Here is a 20,430-nt window from a genome sequence, read left to right as displayed (position 1 = left end):
ATGGTGAGGACCACTCTGATGGCGAGGAACACTGACATGCGCTGGCGCCTGCCTCTGGTTTGCCTCCTTTGGGAGGTGGCCATGGTCATCCTTTTCGGCATCTTTGTGCGCTTTAACCCTGAAGCTGATGTGGCCGGGTGGGAGAAGGAGAAGCACGAAAAGAACATCACAAGTGATGCTGAGAATGACTTCTACTTTCGATACCCATGTGAGTAATAATAATGCTTGGCACGGTTTCATTTATTCATCCCATTTGTATCCTACTTACCTTCCTAGAAGCTTGACTGGTGTCTGTGTTGGCAGAGCTGCAGTGAGCATGGCCGGTCCCCTGCCAAGAGCTGATGCCCCAGCAGAGGTTCACTGGCAGGAGCTCCCTTAAAGCACTTCTCCTCTTCACCACTGCAACCTGCAAGGAGGGAGGAGGACCACTGAGGGGAGCTGCACAAGGATCCTCAGAAATCTGGAAGCCTGGTGGTTTCCTGCGAGGAATGCGTGATGCTCCAGATGTAGTGGGATTGCGACTCCTATCAGCCGTAGCGTGCGCAGAAGCTGGCATCATGGGATCCTCATCCCTGTTTCAATATCTCCATAACATCCAGAAGACCTTTGCTGCTTTATCAATTGCACCAATAGACTTATTACCATCACTTTTAATGCAGGCATCTGACAGTGTGTTGCTCTCTGTTAGTTTTCAGCGAAGATTTCGGTCTACCTTTCTCAGTTTCAGTTCTGTTCTTGATGAAGTAGGTCACTGCCTATGCACACATCTGCTGTTTTGCAACAAAAAGCTTGCAATGATTGCAAATACACATTCTTTTTTCTGCATCAAGCATCTTTGGTGCAAAACTACAACTGTGTTTTGTCTTTGCCCCCTGTATTTCAGAACATCCTTCTATGCTTTGAGATGCGTTGACCCCGGCTCTGTGGCTTGACCTAGTAAGGGGAGCCTGATCTTTTCCTGAGTGTAGATCATCAGTGGAGTAATTGGGGCAGCTTTAGGGTTAGATTTCCAGGGCATCTCTCAGTGGAAGAAGCGGCCCCCTCCCCAGCCCTGGCTTATCACATTCTCCGCAGAGGTAAAAATGTAACAATGAGAGAACCTTGTAAAACATTTTAAAATAAACAAAGCAAGACTCACAACTGCCTGAAGCCACATAAAGGCTTTAAGGCCAGAGTTTAAAACCGCTTTGCTTCACCAATGCAGGTATAAACTGACATGGGGACAAAATCATTCCAGGGCTCCCCCTCCCATCTGTCTACCTAGGACCTGAATTCCCAAGCAATCCTTTCTTGTTCCTTTTGGGTATTCCTTGCCACCAAATGTGCAGTGATCAGGGTTCCACTCATATGCAATTCAAGCTCCAGGTTTGGGAGCCCCTCCACAAGCCTGCCTTCTTCCTGCCATGGCCACCAGCTCTGCATCCCCTTTCTCCATTCCATCTCTGCATTCACTGGTTGCTTGGCAGGCGGAAAGCCGGGGAGCAAGGAAGCAGTGGCATCATCTGCTACTCTTTCTCGTCACCACAGAGTGGGCCAGAGCAAAAGACAGGTGAACAGACAGGTTGCAAGGGGGGAGGGGAGGAGCCCCTGCTGGTGCGTGAGCCCTTGACAGCTGCCCTGTAATGCCTGCCCTTGACCCTGATCACCGATGTGTTAATCTGCTTTTAGAGCAGGGGTCCCCAGTGTGTCACCAGTGGGCACCTCCGACAACTCCTGCACTCCCTCGCCTACATCAAAAACAAAAGGCCCCTTTTGAATTAAAGAAAGTAAAAGTTGTTAGGGTGTCAGTTTCTCCTTCCTGCTCCTGAATTGGTTAAAAGCAAAGCCAAAGGGGAGAGGGGCTGGGAAAAAGCAAAATGAGAGGTGAGGGTGGGAAGAAATGGTGATGTTAAGAAGTGGAGAGCGGCACATTAGCAAGCCTGGGAGATAGGAAGGGTGAGAAAGAAGGTTTGGGATGGGGAAAGGTGGAAAACAGAAGAGGGGCTGTGGTCGAGAAATTGTGAGGCTAGAGGCTCAAATTAGCAGGGGGAGAGAGGAGAGAAAAGTCTGCGTGGAGGGAAGGAGGCTGGGTGGTCCGGAAGCAACACTCCTCGTTTCCCCTCCTTCCCAGCCTCACTGTCTGATCACGGCTTCACAGACTCGTACTCCTTGACTGGTCAGGTCCATCATAGCCATACACTGCTGCCGCATCCTCAGCAGGGGTGGCTGTGCTGCTCACAGCAATTTCTCAGGCTCCCCAAAGTGGCCCCAAGGGCACCCCTGTGTTGGAGTGCTGGACATGCGATAAGGAGGAGGTCATCAGGCCTGTCCAGGACATGGGGCTGATCGGCATCCTTCATCCTTGCAGAGCCAATTGCTTACTAGTAGCTTGGATCGTTAAAGCATTTCTAATGATCAAAACATTAAAACATTTTTAATGAAGTACTTCCTGACAGTTAGGACCCCAAGGGTATGGAATAGGCTTCCCCGGGAGGTGGTTGAGGCCCCATCGGTGTGGGTGTTCAAGGAGAGGCTGGACGTGCCCATGGTGGGCATGTCGTGAGTGGAGCCGGCTGGAGCCAGGGGTCAGACTAGATGGCCCGGGAGGCCCCTTCTGACTCGCTCTGTTTCTATGTTTCTGTGTTGATATCAAGTTCCACCAAGTTAATAATGAGCACCTGGATCTGGGGTGGTGCATTGGTGAGATTGCTGGACTAGGAATAAGGAGACCTGGGTTCTAATTCCCACTCAACCATGAAACTCAACAGGACCAGTCACCAGTTACCGATTCTCAACCTAGCCTACCTCACAGGGCTGATGTGATAATAAAATGGAGAGGAGGAGGATCCTGTAGGCTGTCTTCTGTTACTTGGAGGGCAAAGCAGGATGGAAATATAAAAGACCAATACAGGAATGGCCAGGTCGTATCTTTCCAGAACATGGAGCTCTTCAGAGGTGAAGGACTATAACTCCTATCTGTAGGCAGTTAATACAACATTTGCAGAACAACCTGTTCTTCTGGAGGTGGATGATGGGAGTTATAGTCCAACACCCAAGAGGTGTTGGAAAAGATGAAGAGGAGAAGTGAAGAGGAAAAGATGAACGTGGTCCTCAGAGCTTTAAGATATGAAGCACTTAACTAGAAAAAGGTGATGGAGTTCTAGGCACAAGTAGGGCTTCCGTCATTGTACTGACTGTGGCACCGCAGTGAGGCTTGCCTAAATTATGGGATGTTGCTGCTGGACCCCAGTGGCAGGGGTGATGTTTTCCTGTTAGCTGCCCTACACCAAGTGTTTCCAGGTGCCCAACAATTATAGCACGTCCCCGACACTTTGCTGTTAACTGAGTCCCAGCCAGCTGAGCTTGGGAAAGAGGCACTTTCCCCTTGCGTTTAGTAAACAAGAAGCCTCATTTCATTAAACATTACTTTGAGATGAGAATCGCCCAGCTCCATCAGTCTCTGAAAGATTGCTCCCCAGTTCCATGGCAAGAAAAATCCTGGATTAAACCAGGCACAGTTTAATCATTAAACGTCTCTGAATGACAGCAGTGGTGTTTGGTCCTCCCCTGGGAAGTCTATGTACAAATGTGTGATATAGGTGCAGAAGGTTGCTCAATCATTTCTGGACTCCACCTTAGACATCTGCAAAGCCAGAGTGCGTAGAGGCCGGGTGCTGGACTGGGGACCCAGGAGATCCAGGCTCCATCCCTTCTCAGCATGAAGTTTACTGAGTAACTTTGGGCCAAGAAGAGCTTAGCATGTGCGAGGAAGGAAGAGTTGACGCAGCTTGTGCTGGCTCCAGGTTGCTGAGGGCCCTTTGGACAAGACGCTGCACTGGGCGCTCTTCCTGTTTTCTCCCTGCCATGGTCACCAGCTGCTGCTGCTGCTCTTCTCTTCTGCTCCACTGCTACCACTTGCTGGTTTGATGGGCAGAAGTGAGCGAGCATATAGGCTGAGCACCTCCTTGTTCTCTCTACAGCCACCACCGTTGTCTAGGCCAGAGTAGGAGGCAGGTGAACAAGCAGGCTGCAGTGGCAAAGAGGAAGAGCTCTTGTCAGTGGGCCCCTGCTTGGATCTGGCCTCCCCCGAGGCTGGTCCTGGATATGGTTCACCTATTTTTAATAGGTGAACGCCCTCAAAATAACCATCACTTACAAAGGAATAGCAGTTATAATTTGGATATCCAGAAATTATTATGTGCTCATTGGGTGCTAACTGTGGGTGGGGAAATTCAAGGCCCATGCATTATATTCTGGTTCCTTATCTTTAACTTGGGCATAGACAGGACAGCTGTCCAAACAAGCTATCTTCAATTAGAGGAGGGTCTATTTGCATGAGAATCAGAATATGTAGATTTTATGAAAATTCATGTACCTTTGTGGGGTGACACAGTTTACTTATTTTGGTGAGTCATACATTGTTACCTTAAGTAGATGTGGGATCATTTTTATGGTTTCTGTGTGATTTCTGGCATGAATGCATATTATAACTTGCTGATTGCATGGTTCTAGGGATGGGACAGATAAGGAATGTAATCGGTCTTGACTTGCGCAGTCCACCCTCTTTTCAACCCAGCCATTTAGCCTATGGCTATACGTACATGCTTGTTAACTTGGTTGTATGGAGGGGATTCCCAGGCCAGTGATGGAGGAAACCTTGCAGCTTTATCCTGCTCACCTGCCTAAGGATTTCCTGGACCTCTGACAATTGCCAAGCTTCGTTTTACATCACTGGGTCCAATTTGTCTATTGGGAAAATGAATAGCTAGAAGATTTCCTGGAGATCTATAACCTTGTTTTGTTCCAAGGATAGAGATGTCCACCAGGGGTATGGGGTGAATATTACTGTTTCCTGTGTACCTGAGTTAGCTCAAATGTCCAGCAAACCACTGAACAATCCATAATTCAATGATAACCTACACTCATCCCATACATAACCCCGAAGTATGGGTTACCATGTTGTCTGAACCCAGTGGGTTTAAGCATTATCCTATGGTGGTCCTGGGGGATGCAGGTGGCACAGTGGTTTAAACTGCTGTGCTGCTGTGCTGGTTGATCGAAAGGTCACCGGTTTGGATCTGCACAACGGGGTGAGTTCCCGTTGCTCTGTCCCAGCTCCTGCCAACCTTGCAGCTCAAAAGCACACAAATGCAAGTAGATAAAAAGGTACCACTTCGGTGGGCAGGTAACAGTGTTCCGTGCACTTTGGTGTTTAGTCATGCCGGCCACATGACCCCTAGAGTCAGGCATGACTGGACTTAACGTCAAGGAGAATCCTTTACCTTATGGTGGTCCTATTTGTGGAAGAAGGATTTGGACTAGTGGAACCTTGGTCTAATCCAGCAGAGCTTCACTTATGTCCTCAAGGTCAAGTGCAGAGTGCACTGGTGCACTAGTCCTCAGTGGGCAGTGAGTTGCTAGCTAGATATGAAAATAGGTGTGAGATGAGGATGGGAGCAAACAGGCATATCTGAATCAGCTTGAGTGGAATCTTTGTTGCAGCATTCCAAGATGTCCATGTGATGATTTTTGTGGGCTTTGGTTTCCTCATGACATTTCTCCAACGTTATGGCTTTGGAGCTGTCGGGTTCAACTTCCTTCTGGCTGCCTTTGGGATCCAGTGGGCTCTCCTGATGCAGGGCTGGCTGCATACCTTTCAGCATGGAAAGATACTCATTGGAGTGGAAAGGTAAGATTGCCCATTTGGACCTTGCTAAATCAATTTTCTGGTTAGCATATACAGTAGGAATACTATATGATCAATGGAAGAAAAGAGGCAAGGCTTGTGCTATTTTAATGTACAATTACAAATTTAGAAAGTGGGCACTGTTTGAGATGGAATCTTTTAGTTTTTATGGTGCTAAAAGACATGCAAGCTTTGCTATTTCACAGAACCCTTAATCAAGCAAAATGAGTATGATAAGGCAGAAATATAGGTCTCTACCCTCAAGGCACTTACAAAATAGACATTGACAGCAGGGGGAACCAAAGAATGAGGGAAGGAAAGGGAGAGGAAAGGGAGGTCAGGCAAAGTAAAGATCTGCTGTGGTTGTTTGGTTATCCCAATTTCCCTGGGAAGGAGAGGGTCTGCTGCTCCTGCAAGGGCTGCAGCTTATGCAATGTACAGGTGCGTGTGGCTTGACTACACCCTGACACTCTTCTTCCTCTTAGCCTGATCGATGCGGATTTCTGCGTGGGGTCAGTTTGCATTGCCTTTGGTGCCCTCTTGGGTAAAGTCAGCCCTGTGCAAGTGCTCGTCATGACCTTGTTCCAAGTGACCCTCTTCTCGGTGAACGAGTACATCCTGCTGGATCTGCTGCACGTAAGCTGATGCAACCTCTGCCTTCGCTTTCACAGTCTAAGCCAGGGGTGTCCAGCCTTTTGGTTTCTCTGGGCTGCACTGGAAGGAGAAAAATGGTCTTGGGCCGCACATTAAATACACAAACACTAGCAAAAGCTGATACGCAAAACCAAAACCAAGAGCAAAACCAAAACCACAAAAACCCCTCTGTGCATACTTTTTGTGATATCTGCCACCACAGATAAGCAAAAAAGTCCTCACACAATCCCAATTATGTGGTGCACCATTCGGAGAGTCTTTTAAAATTGTTGAGCAAGTCCAAAGTTTGTGATCACTAAGAGAGAAAGTGAACATATATAAGTAATAAAACTTCACAGATTTTTAAAATTTTTATTATAAAAGTAAAAGGGCAACATAAAACTAGTTGGCAGACATCAGACTTAGGGGATCTACTATTTTTAAATTTAATTTAACCTGAAGACCTACCAACCAAACCAAGGTGTCCAGTGGCCATTTGTGCCTTGCCAATAACAAGGACAAAACAAAAATATTGTTGTTATGGCAGAAAGTTGCCTGTGCCTTATGGCAACCTGTGAATTAATGCCCTCCAAAGTATCCTGTAATTAATGGTCCTGCTCAACTCTTCTAAACTCAGGGCTTTGGATTTATAGCATCAATACAGCTCCTCTCTGGTCTTCCTTTTCTTCTTCTGCCTTTGACTTTCACCAGCATGATTGTCTTCTCCAGTGAGCTATGCTTTCTCATGATGTGCCTGAAATATGACTGCTTAGGTTTTGTCATTTTTGGTGCCAGGGCAAGTTCTGGTTTGATTTGCTCTAGGACTTGCTTATCTTTCTGTCGGTCCAGGGTATTTGCAAGGCTCTCCTCCAGCACCGTCTTTCAAATCGATCGTTTTTCCTCTTGTCAGCTCTCTTCACTGTCCAGCCTTCATACTCATACATAATGATTGGAAATACAATACTTTGGATATGTCAGCATGGCCTGAAGATACATTTGCTTATGTGAATAGGCATAGAATCTTAGAATCATCGAGTGGGAAGGTGCCAGAGGGCCATCAGGTCCAACTCCCACTCAGTGCAGGACTCCAAGTTGAACAGTCCCTCTCAGATGGTTGTCCAGTTGCTTCTCGGATGCCTCTAGTGCGGAAAAGCCCTGCGTGAGAGCTCTACCTGCAATACTGTAGATGCAGATTTAGAAAGAATTACTATAATTTCAACAGAAGCACAATGCTTCTCACCATCCCAGGTGGCTTCTGCACTTATTTAGAAAGTTGCCCAGGGCCCAACCATTGATGGATAATTTCAAGGCTCCTATTGCTCTCCTGGCTTCTTCTGGTTCAGGCAGATCAGGGGTTTGAAACTGCTCTCAGCTTCAGGCTGAATTTCATTTGAAAGAAGCCCTTGGGGGCTGCATTCCACTGGTGGGTGGAAACAGAATCCCAGCAGACTGTTCATCCACCACTAACTGAACATCATGGAGAGGACTTTCAACCATTTACAACATGTGTGTCTGTGTGGTTGAGGAACTCGCACAAAAGCCAGGAAACCACCCACAGGCTGTTATGGGTGGTGGGTTGGGGGGCGGGCAAGAGCTGCTAGATGGATTAGCTCGATCTTTGGCCCGACGATCCAGAGCAGCACAGCACAGAATCCTAGTTGCTTCTAACTGAGCTGGGAAACCCATCTGAGTGAGGCTCTGGTAGAACACCTCCCATCATTCCTATGTGAAATGTTTCCGGTGCTGAATCTTCCTTTTTCATCAGATCAAAGATGCTGGTGGATCCATGTCTATCCATACATTTGGTGCTTACTTTGGGCTCACAGTTACTGCCATTTTGTACCGGCCCAACCTGGAACAGACCAAAGAGAAGCAGGAATCTGTCTACCACTCGGACCTCTTTGCTATGATTGGTGAGCTTTGTTTTGGTTTTGGTGCTTCTTCTCCACTCCTCCGGAAAAAAAGCAACTTCAGCTTCTGTGCTGGTGGCCATACTTACTGAGCAGAAGCTGAAGTGGCCCATGCTGGACATGCACATGGTGGGCATGTCGTGAGCAGAGCCGGCTGGTGCCGGAGGTCAGACTAGATGGCCCGGGAGACCCCTTCTGACTCGCTCTGTTTCTATGTTTCTATCCCCCTGTAACATAGCTGCAAATAGTCTAGGCAAAAGATTCAGAAGAAGTGACACGTTCAAAAGATGAACAATATCAGACTTCTTGGTTAGCTCTCATGAGCAGGTGTTCTGTTATTGATAGAGTTGCTTGCTCTTAGACAAGTATATGCCAAGAAAGCAACAAATCTAATCCTCAATAAGATCCCCCCCACACCGAGCACGCACATGCATGCGCACACACAACCTGAAATCCTGAGAATCTCCCCTTTTAAAAACCACACAAACTCCTAGCCCGTGTTCAGAATTAAGGGGCAGCCTGCTATTTCCACAAAGATGTCCCCAAACTACATGCCTGTGCACAGAGACACAGACTGCATCTGAACTCTGCAAAGACTGTTGATTTTTCCTGTTGAAACATGCATCGTATTGTTCCTTGCGGGGAGTTATTCTTGCACCTGGAATGGTGAGCCAGATGTTGGCCTGATGTGGGGCTGGGATAGAATTTCTTAGAAGATACTATTTTGTGAGACGCATTCTGTGATGTTTCACTCCTCCCTGTCCCTGGCAGACACCCCCCCCCCAACGCTAACTATTACTCTTTTTTGAAAAGGTGGTAGCTGCTGTCCTTCACATAAGCACCAGATCTAGCCTACCTGGGGTGACAGTCTGAACCTCCAGAGCTTTCCAGATGTGCTGTTTTCTTTGGTCTCAGTTCCTTCCCCCAACCTCTGACACTTAGTGGTTTGTTAGCCGCAATGTAGTCTCTGCCTCCCAGCCCCACCAAGCTTCCTTGAAATTGAATTCTGCCCTGGGGCTAAAGTGGTTCATGCCCTCTGACACAGAATGGCATGGAATGGTCTGGGGCATATGTTGAGCGCCATCAAACCGCAGCAGCAAGAAGAGGCAGGCTAAGCCAAAGGTAGAGGTGCCCCAACCACAGCTAATGGTGAGTCCCACCTCAAGAAACTGTTGGAGAATTTTTCCTCTCCCTGCATTGATCTGGCAAAATGATCCCTTCCTCCCATTCCTCTGCCAACAAATGGAGGATTTCAAGAGACCATTAGCTTTTAGTCTGATGCAGTAAATGCCTTCTCCTCCCCTCCCCTCCCCTTCCAGGCACATTATTTTTATGGATGTACTGGCCCAGCTTCAATTCAGCCATTTCCAGTCATGGGGACGGCCAGCACCGAGCTGCCATCAATACCTACTGCTCCCTGGCTGCCTGCGTCCTCACCTCAGTGGCCTCCTCCAGCCTCTTGCAAAAGAAAGGCAAGCTGAATATGGTGAGTAAGGTCTGGCACCTTCCACAGCGCCCACGGCATGCTTGGGACCCCTGGCTGACTTCCACACGCCTCTTCCGTTGCTGCACGTGTCGCATCTATTTAAGGATTGACTTAACGCATTTCAGTTCCACCCTTCAGTACAGAAGAGAGCTCTCTCAGAGGCTTACAAAGATTAATATGACAGTCCTTGCCCCCTCGGGCTTACAGTTTAAAGATATGGCACAAAAGGAAAGGGGATAGGGAGGGAAGAGGAAGCGGAAGGAAAGAAAAACTTAGGTACTGGCTCGTAGTTGCAAAGTTTTGATAAGGTGTTCTTTCTGACAATGAAGGGGAAAAGAAAGAGCTGTCCTTCCGGCCTGTGTGTGCATGCTAGGTTGGCCTTTCCCTTGTCCAATTCCAATTTAGATGAAAAATCCTAAGAAAGGATACTATGGCATATAAATTATCCCATCAGTAATTACCTGAGCAGCAGAGACTGAGCAAAGAAAATCTATTTAAATTGTAGTAATTATGCTTGGAAGTCACAGCCTTGAGTTCACAAGAGCGGAGCAGGGCTGGGAGGAAGGAGAATTTGCAGGGTGTTTGGTCACTAGGTCTCCATAAGTCGGAGAAGACTTGATGGTATGTAACAAATTGTGTTTAATTTGCACATACAGATTTGCCTACACTCCGTGCATGCAAATGAGTGTTATCCTTTGTCCCCTTTCTTGGAATGATGTGTTTCCCCTCTTCTGGCGATCTGGGTTGCACAGACCAGCAGTGGGACTGTCAGTCTAGGGCTCTGGGGCAGGCGATATGGGCCTCTCTTAGCGGGAAAGCCTCTGAGGGCAGCACTGTAAATGCACCATGTTTCAAAGGTATTGTTGTACACAGGCAGGAGAAAGTGGTCTGCACAGTTCTGCACTGAATGGCCATTGGTGTTTCCACAGGTCCACATCCAGAATGCCACCCTGGCTGGGGGTGTGGCAGTAGGCACATCTGCGGACATGATGCTGACCCCATATGGCTCTCTCATTGTTGGCTTTATCTGTGGCATCGTGTCAACCTTTGGGTTCGTCTACCTCACAGTAAGGGCATCTCTGGATGCTTTAGAGCCCCTTTCTCTGCATCAGGTGCCATTCCCCCAGGGACTGGGGGGTCAGATCAAGGTGGGACCTTCTTTGGGTTGTTAGCCTCAGCAGTAGCCCAATAATGTTGACCTGTAACGCCCACCCATGAGCAAACATTGCAGTGATTGGGTCGTTGGATCCCCTGAGCCAGGAAATCAGGACCCCTCTTCGCTTTAGCCAGCATTCCGGAGAATCCTAGCTTGCAGCTGGTGCCTCTTGTGTCTTTGTGTCCCCCTCCAGCTAAGCTAGCCAGAAGCAAGAAAGCTTAGCTTAGCACCATGACTCAAGGGTGACTCCTGGCTGGCTGCTCTCAGGATCAACAGCTGGCAGCCAGTGCCAGCTTCAGGCTTTGGGTGGCCCTTGGGAATGAGGCTCCTTAAGAACCTCTCCCTCCCTCCCTGAGCCAGTATTCTCACGGCCATTGGTCACTGGCTGCTGTTGCCCCGCCTCCTCTTCTTCCTCATTGCCAGGAGTTGCTTGCCTAGCAGGGAGGAAGCAGAACACGGCATCTGCGAACCCTCCTCACCACAATGTTGTCTGGGCTGGAAGAAGGGGCAGAGGAATCATGCAGGGTATAGTGATGAAGAGCAGGAGGAAGTCCAGGGGGCTCTTGCTCTCTGGGGTCTGAGCTGTTGCCAAGCCGAGCCGAGCCAAGCCCTTAGAAGGTACATTCTAAGGAGGAGTGAAAAAACTCTGCTTTCTAACCTAAGAATGCAGAATGGCTATTAGGCAGGGGGTGGGGGGAGATGGAAACAGAAAGCCAGGAAGCAGAAAAAAAAACACAAAACAAAACCAAAGAGAAAATCAGGTGGAACAGAATGGAAGAGGGTGTGGCTGGCTGGCTAGCAAACATCCCAACATTTCCACACAGAAATGTTTAGTTACAGTTTCCGACTGGTCACTATCAAATTTCTGTGTTTGTCCTCCTGTCTGTCCTACTAGCCTTTCCTAGAGTCCAGGCTCCACATCCAAGACACGTGTGGCATCCACAACCTCCATGGCATGCCAGGGATCATCGGGGGCATCGTGGGGGCTGTCACCGCTGCTGCTGCCACCGAGGGGGTCTACGGAAAGGAGGGGTGAGGAGGTGTCTCTGGAGGGGGGCTGTGCTTGATGTGCTCGAGAGATGTAGGAATGATGGGGAGGGGGAATAGCATTGTAGGATGTATAATTTACAGAGTGACCGGTGTCACTTGGTGTGTGTGTGTGTGTGTGTGTTTAACTCATCCCTTCTGCTAAGCAATTGGCTTTTTTAGTGAAGGGTACCTGGATACCTTTAGGCAATAGCATTGTCATAATCCAGGAAGGCAAACTGACATCCTCCAGGCACCTTGAACTACACCCCATAACCCCTCTACTGGGGTTATGGCTGGCTGGGGCTGATGGAATCTGTAGTTCAAAGCATCTGAAAAACCCACCTCTAGTGTTTGTGGTAAATTTGGAAATTCATCATGATAGTCCCTAGCGAGGGCTGAAAAATGCAGGAACCCATACTGATCATTTGATCCATATTGATCAATTCATCCATCCATCCTCACCCTCCTTTCTTATACTGTACTGTCTTTTGTTTAGCTAGTGGGTCTTGGTTACCCTTTCAAGATGAAGCGACCCTCCGAAAATACTTCATTAGAACAAGGATAGCTCTCCTCAAGGCCTGTCCTGCGTCCCCCACTGCCCAGGCTACTGTGAGGACGGGTGCTCAGCGCAGAGGGGAGAAGGAATTCTGAGGCCAAGGGCCAGGCAGATGCCACCTGCATGCCTGCTAATCCAGAGGCCCTGCTGCCTGGACCATGTGAGACTAGGCTGCATGGTCTGCTTGTCCTATGTTAGCCAATGGCTCACCATCTAAGGGAGCCACAGGTGGACCTGGCAAAGGTGACTCTGAAGGAGCTTTGGGTCATGTTTTCTGTTGGCACAGCAGGAAGCCTCACTTGTTCCTCATTCTGTTTGCTTGCCTTCCCATCACAGGCTCATCCGTGCTTTTGATTTTGTGGGCGACTACAGTGCTCGGACGCCGAGCGTTCAAGGTGGCTTCCAGGCAGCTGGCATTGCTGTGTCACTGGGCATGGCCTTGGCAGGAGGAGCCCTTGTCGGTGAGCAGAGCAGGGTCTGCTTGTGGTGCCAGAAGGCCCTCTCTCCAGGGTCATCTTTGCATCTTATGTCTAAAGGACCAGGCTGGGGCTGGAGGAAAAGACCATTCTCCACCTGGGGCTGTAGGTCACTGCATGACACCCAACCCTGGAAACTCTGGATTCTTCATGGATTAAACAGCCCTTGGTGACCTGTGCTCTGTCTGAGACCCTGGGCAGTGGTGGCAAGCAAGGCAGACAGAGCTGGCTTAGCGAGCCAGGCAGTCTGAGCTGGGTCGCAACCTCCTGCGAGTGTGAGCCGGATGTGCTTGGACATTTCCTCCTCCGTGTTACCACAGGCTGGCCCTGTCATTGGGCAGAGCGAGGCAACTGCTTCAGGTGTCAGATGTTCTGAGGGGAGACCATAAGCTGTGTGGTGTGCCCATCCTGCTCCCTTAAAGTAGCTGCTACTTTTGGTTGTGAGGGAGGAAGTTCTCCCATTCCCAAAGTAGGAGGAGGAGCCAAGCATGATTTGGTACAGATGCATGTTCATCTTGCCCTCTTTTCTCAGTGAGCCAGAAGTCTTTGGTTAGCCTGAGTTCCAGTGTCCCTTGTGTAAGGAAGTCATCCTGATCACTCTAACCCAGTATGTAGAGATAGGGAGAAGGGGCCAGCTGTGACTATGTAATCTAGTACGTTCTTATCAGAAGTAAATGGAAATGGACCTCTCACCCATTCTTAAATATACAGCCCTTCTTGTTTGACATGTTTTATGGCTGACATCTTGTGGAAAGTTGAAGTACAGTAAGAAAACAGAAAGACTGAGTCAGAAGGGGTCTCCTGGGCCATCTAGTCTGACCCCCAGCTTCAGCTGGCTCCACTTACGACATGCCTACCATGTGCATGTCCAGCCTGTCCTTGAACACCCTCACCATTGGGGTTTCAACCACCTCCCGTGGAAGCCCTTTCCCTACCCTGTCAGGCAGTACTTCCTGGCATCCACGCTAAATCTTGGTTTCCTGAGCTTGGCTCCATTGGAACACATCCTGCCCTCCACTGCAGGGGAAAATGGTCTTGACCCACCTCTGTGTAGCACCTCCTCACATACCTGTGTCACTAACAGGTCCCCTCTGAGTCCCCTCCCCTCAAGGCTGAGAAGACCCAGCTCTCTCAGTCTCTCCTCACAGGGCTTCTCCTGCAAACCATTCACCATCCTAGAGGCCCTTTGCTGCACTGATTCCAACCTTCCTATACCCCTCTTGTAATGAGGGGTCCAGAACTGAATACAATATTCCAGCTGCAGATGCACCAGAGCTGGATAGAGAGGCAGTAACACCTCTCTTGATCTAGATATTAGATCTAGGTATCACACGCTTCTGGCTATGCATCCAAGGGTGGTGTTCTTCCTCTGCTGGCTCATGTTTAGCCTGTGGCCAGGAACATTGCAGGGTTTGCCCTCTCAAATGAGCTCTTAGGGATCCTGCAAAGCTGAGGACTGCAAGGGAATCTCCCTATGGATTTCAGCAGAGGTTGCTTCTGCATCAGCCAACAGACTCTTGGCCAGAGTTAGGAGACCAGTGGGGAGGGAAAAGAAGATGGACCTGTCAGATTGTAGGATTAAAAAGAACAGCATGAAAAGAGCAAGCCAGAGCACATATATGCCCATACCTAAGCTGTGGTTGCTGTTTTTTTGTTTGCAGGAAAACAGCAACTACAAGGCATGTCTTTGAACCCTAGTAATAGATATATTATTACACCCAATTCAGAGTATTGCCTGGTTGTGGAAGCATTTTTCTGTTGAGGGCTACACTTGGGGGCTCATGCATGTGATGGACAGAGGCAGCCCCTTTCTCTCTTTCTGACATGACCTCTTCTCTCTCTTGTTCTTCCTCTGCAACCTACTTCTCTTTCATCTCCTCCTTCCTTCCCTCCCATAGGTGGTGTGTGGGGAGAATGATTGCTATTGTCCAAGGTCCGAACAGATAGTTTACAGGGGGCTTTTGCAGTTATGCCAAGATATGCATGGAATTAGGCCTACAGTCAACAGGTTGCCCACCTGAAGGCCTAAACCATAATTTATGATCAGGAGGATCCTCTGGTAAGCCTGAAAGTCACATGCTTCCCTTCTATCCATTTCCTCTTCTATGAATAAGAAGAGGGAGAGTGAAAGTTTCCACTTCAAATCAACCAGAGTTTTGTGTTACATATGGGACTGAGGAAACAATGGTTTGTTCTAAGCAAAGTTAGTTTAAGCAAATCTGGATTGCAAGGATGGGAGCATGAAAGGACTGCAGAAGAAGGCTGAATAAACATGCTTTATTTTCTTCCCTTTAAGGTGGCATTTTGAAATTGCCCTTCTTTGGTGATCCTACAGATGAAAACTGCTTTGAGGACAATGTTTATTGGGAGGTAAGTGCTGCAGACCTTCTGGGGAAAATTCTCCCTTTGTGAATTTTGATACAACTGACCTGTGGACTAACGTTGCAAATCAGAATTCCATTTTCCACTGGCTTTCACATTACCTGAATGTTCCACTTCATCCTCCGCTCAAAAAGCCCCCATTAGATTGTACATTTAGAAATGTGCATGAGAAAAACAATTCAGAAATGTGCATTAAAATAAACATTTATAATTAGAAATGCAAATTTTGAGAGATCAGAATATATATTACTGCACACTTTTGTGCAGATTAAATTTCCCTGCCTGCATAAATATCAGATTGATGCAGAAATGGAGCAAATTGGCGCTTTCTATGTGAATGCACAGCACAGTGATATAGTCTAGGAATCGGTGGGACATCGCATTAGGATATCATCTAGTAGTTGGAGGACAATTTACTTTAGTAAATTTAGTACCAAAACATCAGTTGCTTTTTTGCCATCTCTTTGCATCCCTGCAAAAGAGGCAGTCATTTCCCCCCTCATTCATAGGGGTTTTGAGAATCTCAGGAGAATTTAGGGGATATCAGGTGCAAGGCTTGTGCTTATATTACCTTAAGGAGGTGGCCAAAGGAGTTCCGTCTGGCTTTCCTGTTATCGCTTTCACCCTGTTCTGTCCTTGCAGCCACTTCACAGCTGCCTGAACTGCCTGTGTTCTCTCCAGGGTTGCAAAGAGGGTCCTTCCTTGGCCCTTCCAGAAGTGCCCTAACCTGCAACCTTTTCCATGTGTTCTACAACTGAACATGCCTCTCCCTAAGTTAAGACCTGCAGCTGCTGGTTAAGCATTCGATTCTTTGTTTAGAGCATTTGTGCAGCACTCTTAAAACAAAGAAGGGCTTTCCGAGTGTCTTACAAACACACCATTTTGCCTTAAGGGAAAATAGTTTCTCTGTGAACTGAGCTTCCCAAGATATGAATGGTGCATTCCAATTAGGATAAAAATCTATGCAGGCAGACTTGGGTTCGGCCATCTCCGGCGTGGGCTACAATATGCTCAGTCTGCCACTAGGTGGTGCTGTTGGTTGCGCTATGAAGAATCCATTGCATATTCTTGAAGCCCTTGCCTTTAAGGGTTGCTTTCTGCTTGCCTTTTGTCTTTCTCAGTTTCCACTGCTTCCAGGGGTATAGGAGCGATTCATTATGATGGATGGATGGATGGATGAGCTGTTGTGACACGGTATGTGTTTTGCTCTCTCTCCACAGGTGCCTGGTGATGAGGAGAGCAACTTATACTGCCTCCATGACTCCAACAAGAAGCCTGCAGCAGAGCCATAATCCACCTGAGCTCAGGGTGGGATAGGCCTGTGTATATCTGCTTCATCTAATCTCTCTCTCTCTCTCTGTGTGTGTGAATGTGTGTTACTGCTTTTAACCTGTCATCTTCCCAAGAACAGAGCTGTGTGAGTGACATTCATAGAACAGTTAAATCAACCCAATAGGATGAATTTACTAGGAACAATAGACAAAGCTGTACACAGCATTCTGTTGAGGTGGAAAACCTATTGAACCTGGACTTGGGTCCTAGTGCCCAAGCAGCCATGAATTCACTGGGTTACTTTGGCCCAGCCACTACTCCCATATACACATGCATATGGATCACCCCATATTTGGTTATGCCGGTCGTTAAAAGCCAGCTGAAAATCCCTCCTGGACAGTTGCTCTGCACACTGTCTAGCTTCTGATTTTGGCACACTCCTTCCAAGGGAAGGATTCAGCTATCAGTAATGATTATGTGCATCCCTTTGCTGTTCAGGCAGTTTAAAAAGAATTAAAAGAAGCCATTGAAGAAGCCTCCATACTTTACTCACATTTTTTTTAAATCCTGAATTAAGTAATTGGGAATAATTATCATTTGTCTTGTCACTCAGATTGATTAGAACAGACATACTGAGCAAAAAACATCCCGTTAAGGAATGGAAAATGTATCCTCTTTTGTACTTTCTTAGTAGCCCAAATTGTAGTTATAAAACTGTGCTTGAAATGGGCTAGGAGGCATTAATCTGCACGATCTGTGACCTTGAGTTTGTATCGCAAGGAGCCAGATGAGGTTCCCTGCCCTCGTTAGCCCTGTGGTCAATGGCTGTATTTATAGAAGCTTTTATGGATCGCAAACTTGTATGATTCTTCAGAGGCCATCCGACTACCACTTCTATCATGCTGACTATTAGCAATGTTGTCTCATGGGAACTGGAGCCAACAACATCTGGAGGGTGAAGACTTCTGTTAGAGATTGATCCAGTTCACATGTGATGGTGACACATTGTGGGATAATTAACCCATGAGTTGCTGCAGCGTGTGCTGTGTTCATTCAGTGGCTACTTTGAATATTCAGACCCCAACCAGACTGACTGGGGGCTGCCATGGGATTTCCGAAGCCAGATACTATAAGTTAATCATGGGTTGAACAACTCAGACTTAATCTACAGTTAGTAGTTAGATTAACTATTGATGGTTTATCTCATAATTAACCTATAGTGTCTGTGTTTAGATGTTGTGCAGCAACCCCTGATTGGGGCTAAAATGTTCAAAAAGGTTTCAGAATGTGCCTGCCTCATGTTATGACAAATCATGGGTTATTTAGCCCACGATTTGCCACCTATATATGTGAACAGCCCATACAATGTGAACCAAGCTCTATGGCAAAAGTCATACTTTTGATATCTAGTACTGCCCTCTCCATCCTAGGGAATTCCAAATGCAGGTCTCCTAGACAGCTCCCTTTGGAACCACCAAAACTCCCCACCCTTTTCAAAAGCTTGACCATACTTGTGCTAGAAACCAGAGCACTGGCTTCCAGCTCTTCCTACTCACTTCTTTTCCTAAGAATGTTTTTTTGGTCCAGCCTCTGCTTTGTATATACTTCTTTCTGGTAGGTGGCAAGAGATGTTTCTCTGAGCTTCATCAGGAGCATCTCAGTTTGAAATTGAAGCTGGTGGGGCTGCCCCAGATGGCATCATGGGCCACATGTGGTCCAGGCCATGTGTTGCCCACTTCTGCCTTACAGGGTTGTTGTAAAAGTGACAATCAGATAAAGCATGTGATACAGTATACAAGGATTAGGAATCTTAAGTATCTATTAAGCAGCTCTTGGTCAAAGACTTCTTAAAAAAACAATGCTACCATCGTCTGTGGGGAAGTGTGTGGTTCCTACTGGGAAACCAACCTGTCATTTGGTTTATTTCATTTATATTCTAACCTTCCTGATTGTTCAGTTCATGTTGTGCTGCCGGAAAATGTGCCATCCAAGCAACTGATGAAACTTCCTTCTCTCCTTTTTCTTGTAGAATATTGTGGACAGCCAGGCAGATCATCAACCTCTTCATCTGGGGTTCCCTTGAGTGACTGCCTTTTGTTTCCTTCTGCATACTTGGGTGCCCCCACACACACACAGACCTGACCCCAGGAGAAGTTTGTGTTTTTCTGGAAAACACAACATCTTCGTGTCATTGTCCATCCAGATGCAAGATGATTTCTTGAAGGTTGCATGTGATACAATCTATTACTCCAAATTCTCAAATTGGTTTGGGATTTCCCCCATCCAATCTTCCCCACCCCATATATATTATCTGGGGCAAGTTGGAAAAATCCCAAGCTAGAGGCTATCCAAAGAAAGAGATCTCTCAGTGGGGTGAATCCTCCTGCAGCAGCAGCGTCTTTTGCTAGCCAGGAATACAAATGCTGAACATCCACGATGCCGGTACGTGGGTCCCACGTTGAAAGACCAGTGCTGTGCAGTGGAGCACTGGGAGACTAAAAGCCCATGTTTAAATCTCTTCCACTGAAATAAATGAATCTTAAAAGCACCCGGTGTTGCCCAGATTGTTTCAGCTCAAGGCATGAATTCAGTTTTGGAGATGCATTTGGGGGTTGTATTCCAGCGGTGGATGGGTTTGAAGACACAACTGAAGGGATAGAGCCAAAACACCCCCCAAATACCCCGGCTTGTTGCTTGTATCATGTAGCTTAATAAACTTCATTATCAGAAATGAAGCCTTCAGAGATGCACGTCAAGTTTTAGAGTTGAAGAAAATGGGGAGGGCAGTACTAGATACCAAAACTATCTGGGTCCCAGGCCCTTAGGACAAAAATAACACACACGTGTTATGCTCTAAATGTGTGTGTGTGTGTTTAAAGGGCATTCCAATTTGTGAAAAGGGCTGTAGGAACAGGAGAGGCAGACATCTAACTTCAGAAAAAAATCTTCTGGCAGAAATGTTTAAGGATGGCGGGCAGGAGAAGGTGAAGCCAGCTGGGCAAAGAGCCAGCTTATCCAGGTGCAACACAAATCATCAGGGTCCTCATACTTTTATTTCAGCATGTGCCCATGGACAGCTGGGTGGTAAGGCACATAGAAACATAGAAACAGAGTGAGTCAGAAGGGGTCTCCTGGGCCATCTAGTCTGACCTCCAGCACCATCCGGCTCTGCTCACGCATGGCCTCCCAGAGATCGGGGATTCCGAAGGAAAGTTTTGTGGCTCCAACCCTATTGTGTCTCCCCTTTGTACTGCCTCAGGTGGACATGTATCAAAGGTGGGAAATGACCACAAGGTTGGTGGGCAGGGGAGAGACAGACCAGGGGAAGGGAAGGTAGCCCTCTAGTCATCACGGGGGACTTCAATTTCCCTGATATTTGCTGGGAGACAAATTCTGCCAAGCATGGCCCCTCCAAGAGATTCCTGAGATCTGTTGCCCACAACTTTCTCTAGTAGAAAGTAGAGGAAGGCAGGAGAGGATCAGCTATCCTCAATTTAATACTAACTAACAGGGATGGCCTGGTAGACAAAATATGAACCATGGGAACTCTGGGGAAAAGTGACCAAGCGATACTTGAATTCTCAGTTATAAAGGAGACAAAGGGTAACTGGAGCCAAACAAGCTTCCAGGACTTCAAGAAAGCCAACTTTAATGAACTCAGAAAAACGATAAGCGAAGTGCCATGGCAACACACCCTTAAGGGGAAAGGAGTCCAAGAAGGATGGGGAATCTTGAAGAAGAAGATTCTCGAAGCACAACTAAGAACAATTCCATCAAGAAAAAAGTGTAGAGGACAGCAGAGGAAGCCCACTTGGCTCCGCAAAAAGTCAAGTGGCAGCATGAAAGAAAAGAACATGTACAGGAA

General features: G+C 47.4%; 1 protein-coding gene across 1 annotated transcript; it reads left to right on the top strand.

Annotated features, from left to right (window-relative positions):
• RHCG (Rh family C glycoprotein) lies at positions 1–16,585 on the top strand. The gene is made up of 10 exons (XM_044438876.1): positions 1–208; positions 5,482–5,668; positions 6,151–6,301; positions 8,064–8,211; positions 9,528–9,694; positions 10,624–10,761; positions 11,746–11,882; positions 12,772–12,896; positions 15,208–15,281; positions 16,514–16,585. The coding sequence occupies exons 1-10, from the start codon at positions 1–3 to the stop codon at positions 16,583–16,585; spliced, it is 1,407 nt and encodes a 468-aa protein (XP_044294811.1).
• Positions 16,586–20,430: the final 3,845 nt, after the last annotated feature.

The sequence above is a fragment of the Varanus komodoensis genome, unplaced genomic scaffold (genome assembly GCF_004798865.1).
Source record: "Varanus komodoensis strain SLA01 unplaced genomic scaffold, ASM479886v1 scaffold33, whole genome shotgun sequence".
Classification (NCBI taxonomy): domain Eukaryota; kingdom Metazoa; phylum Chordata; class Lepidosauria; order Squamata; family Varanidae; genus Varanus; species Varanus komodoensis.
The sequence above is the reverse complement of the archived record's forward strand: the minus strand, read 5'-3'. Positions and strand labels throughout refer to the sequence as shown.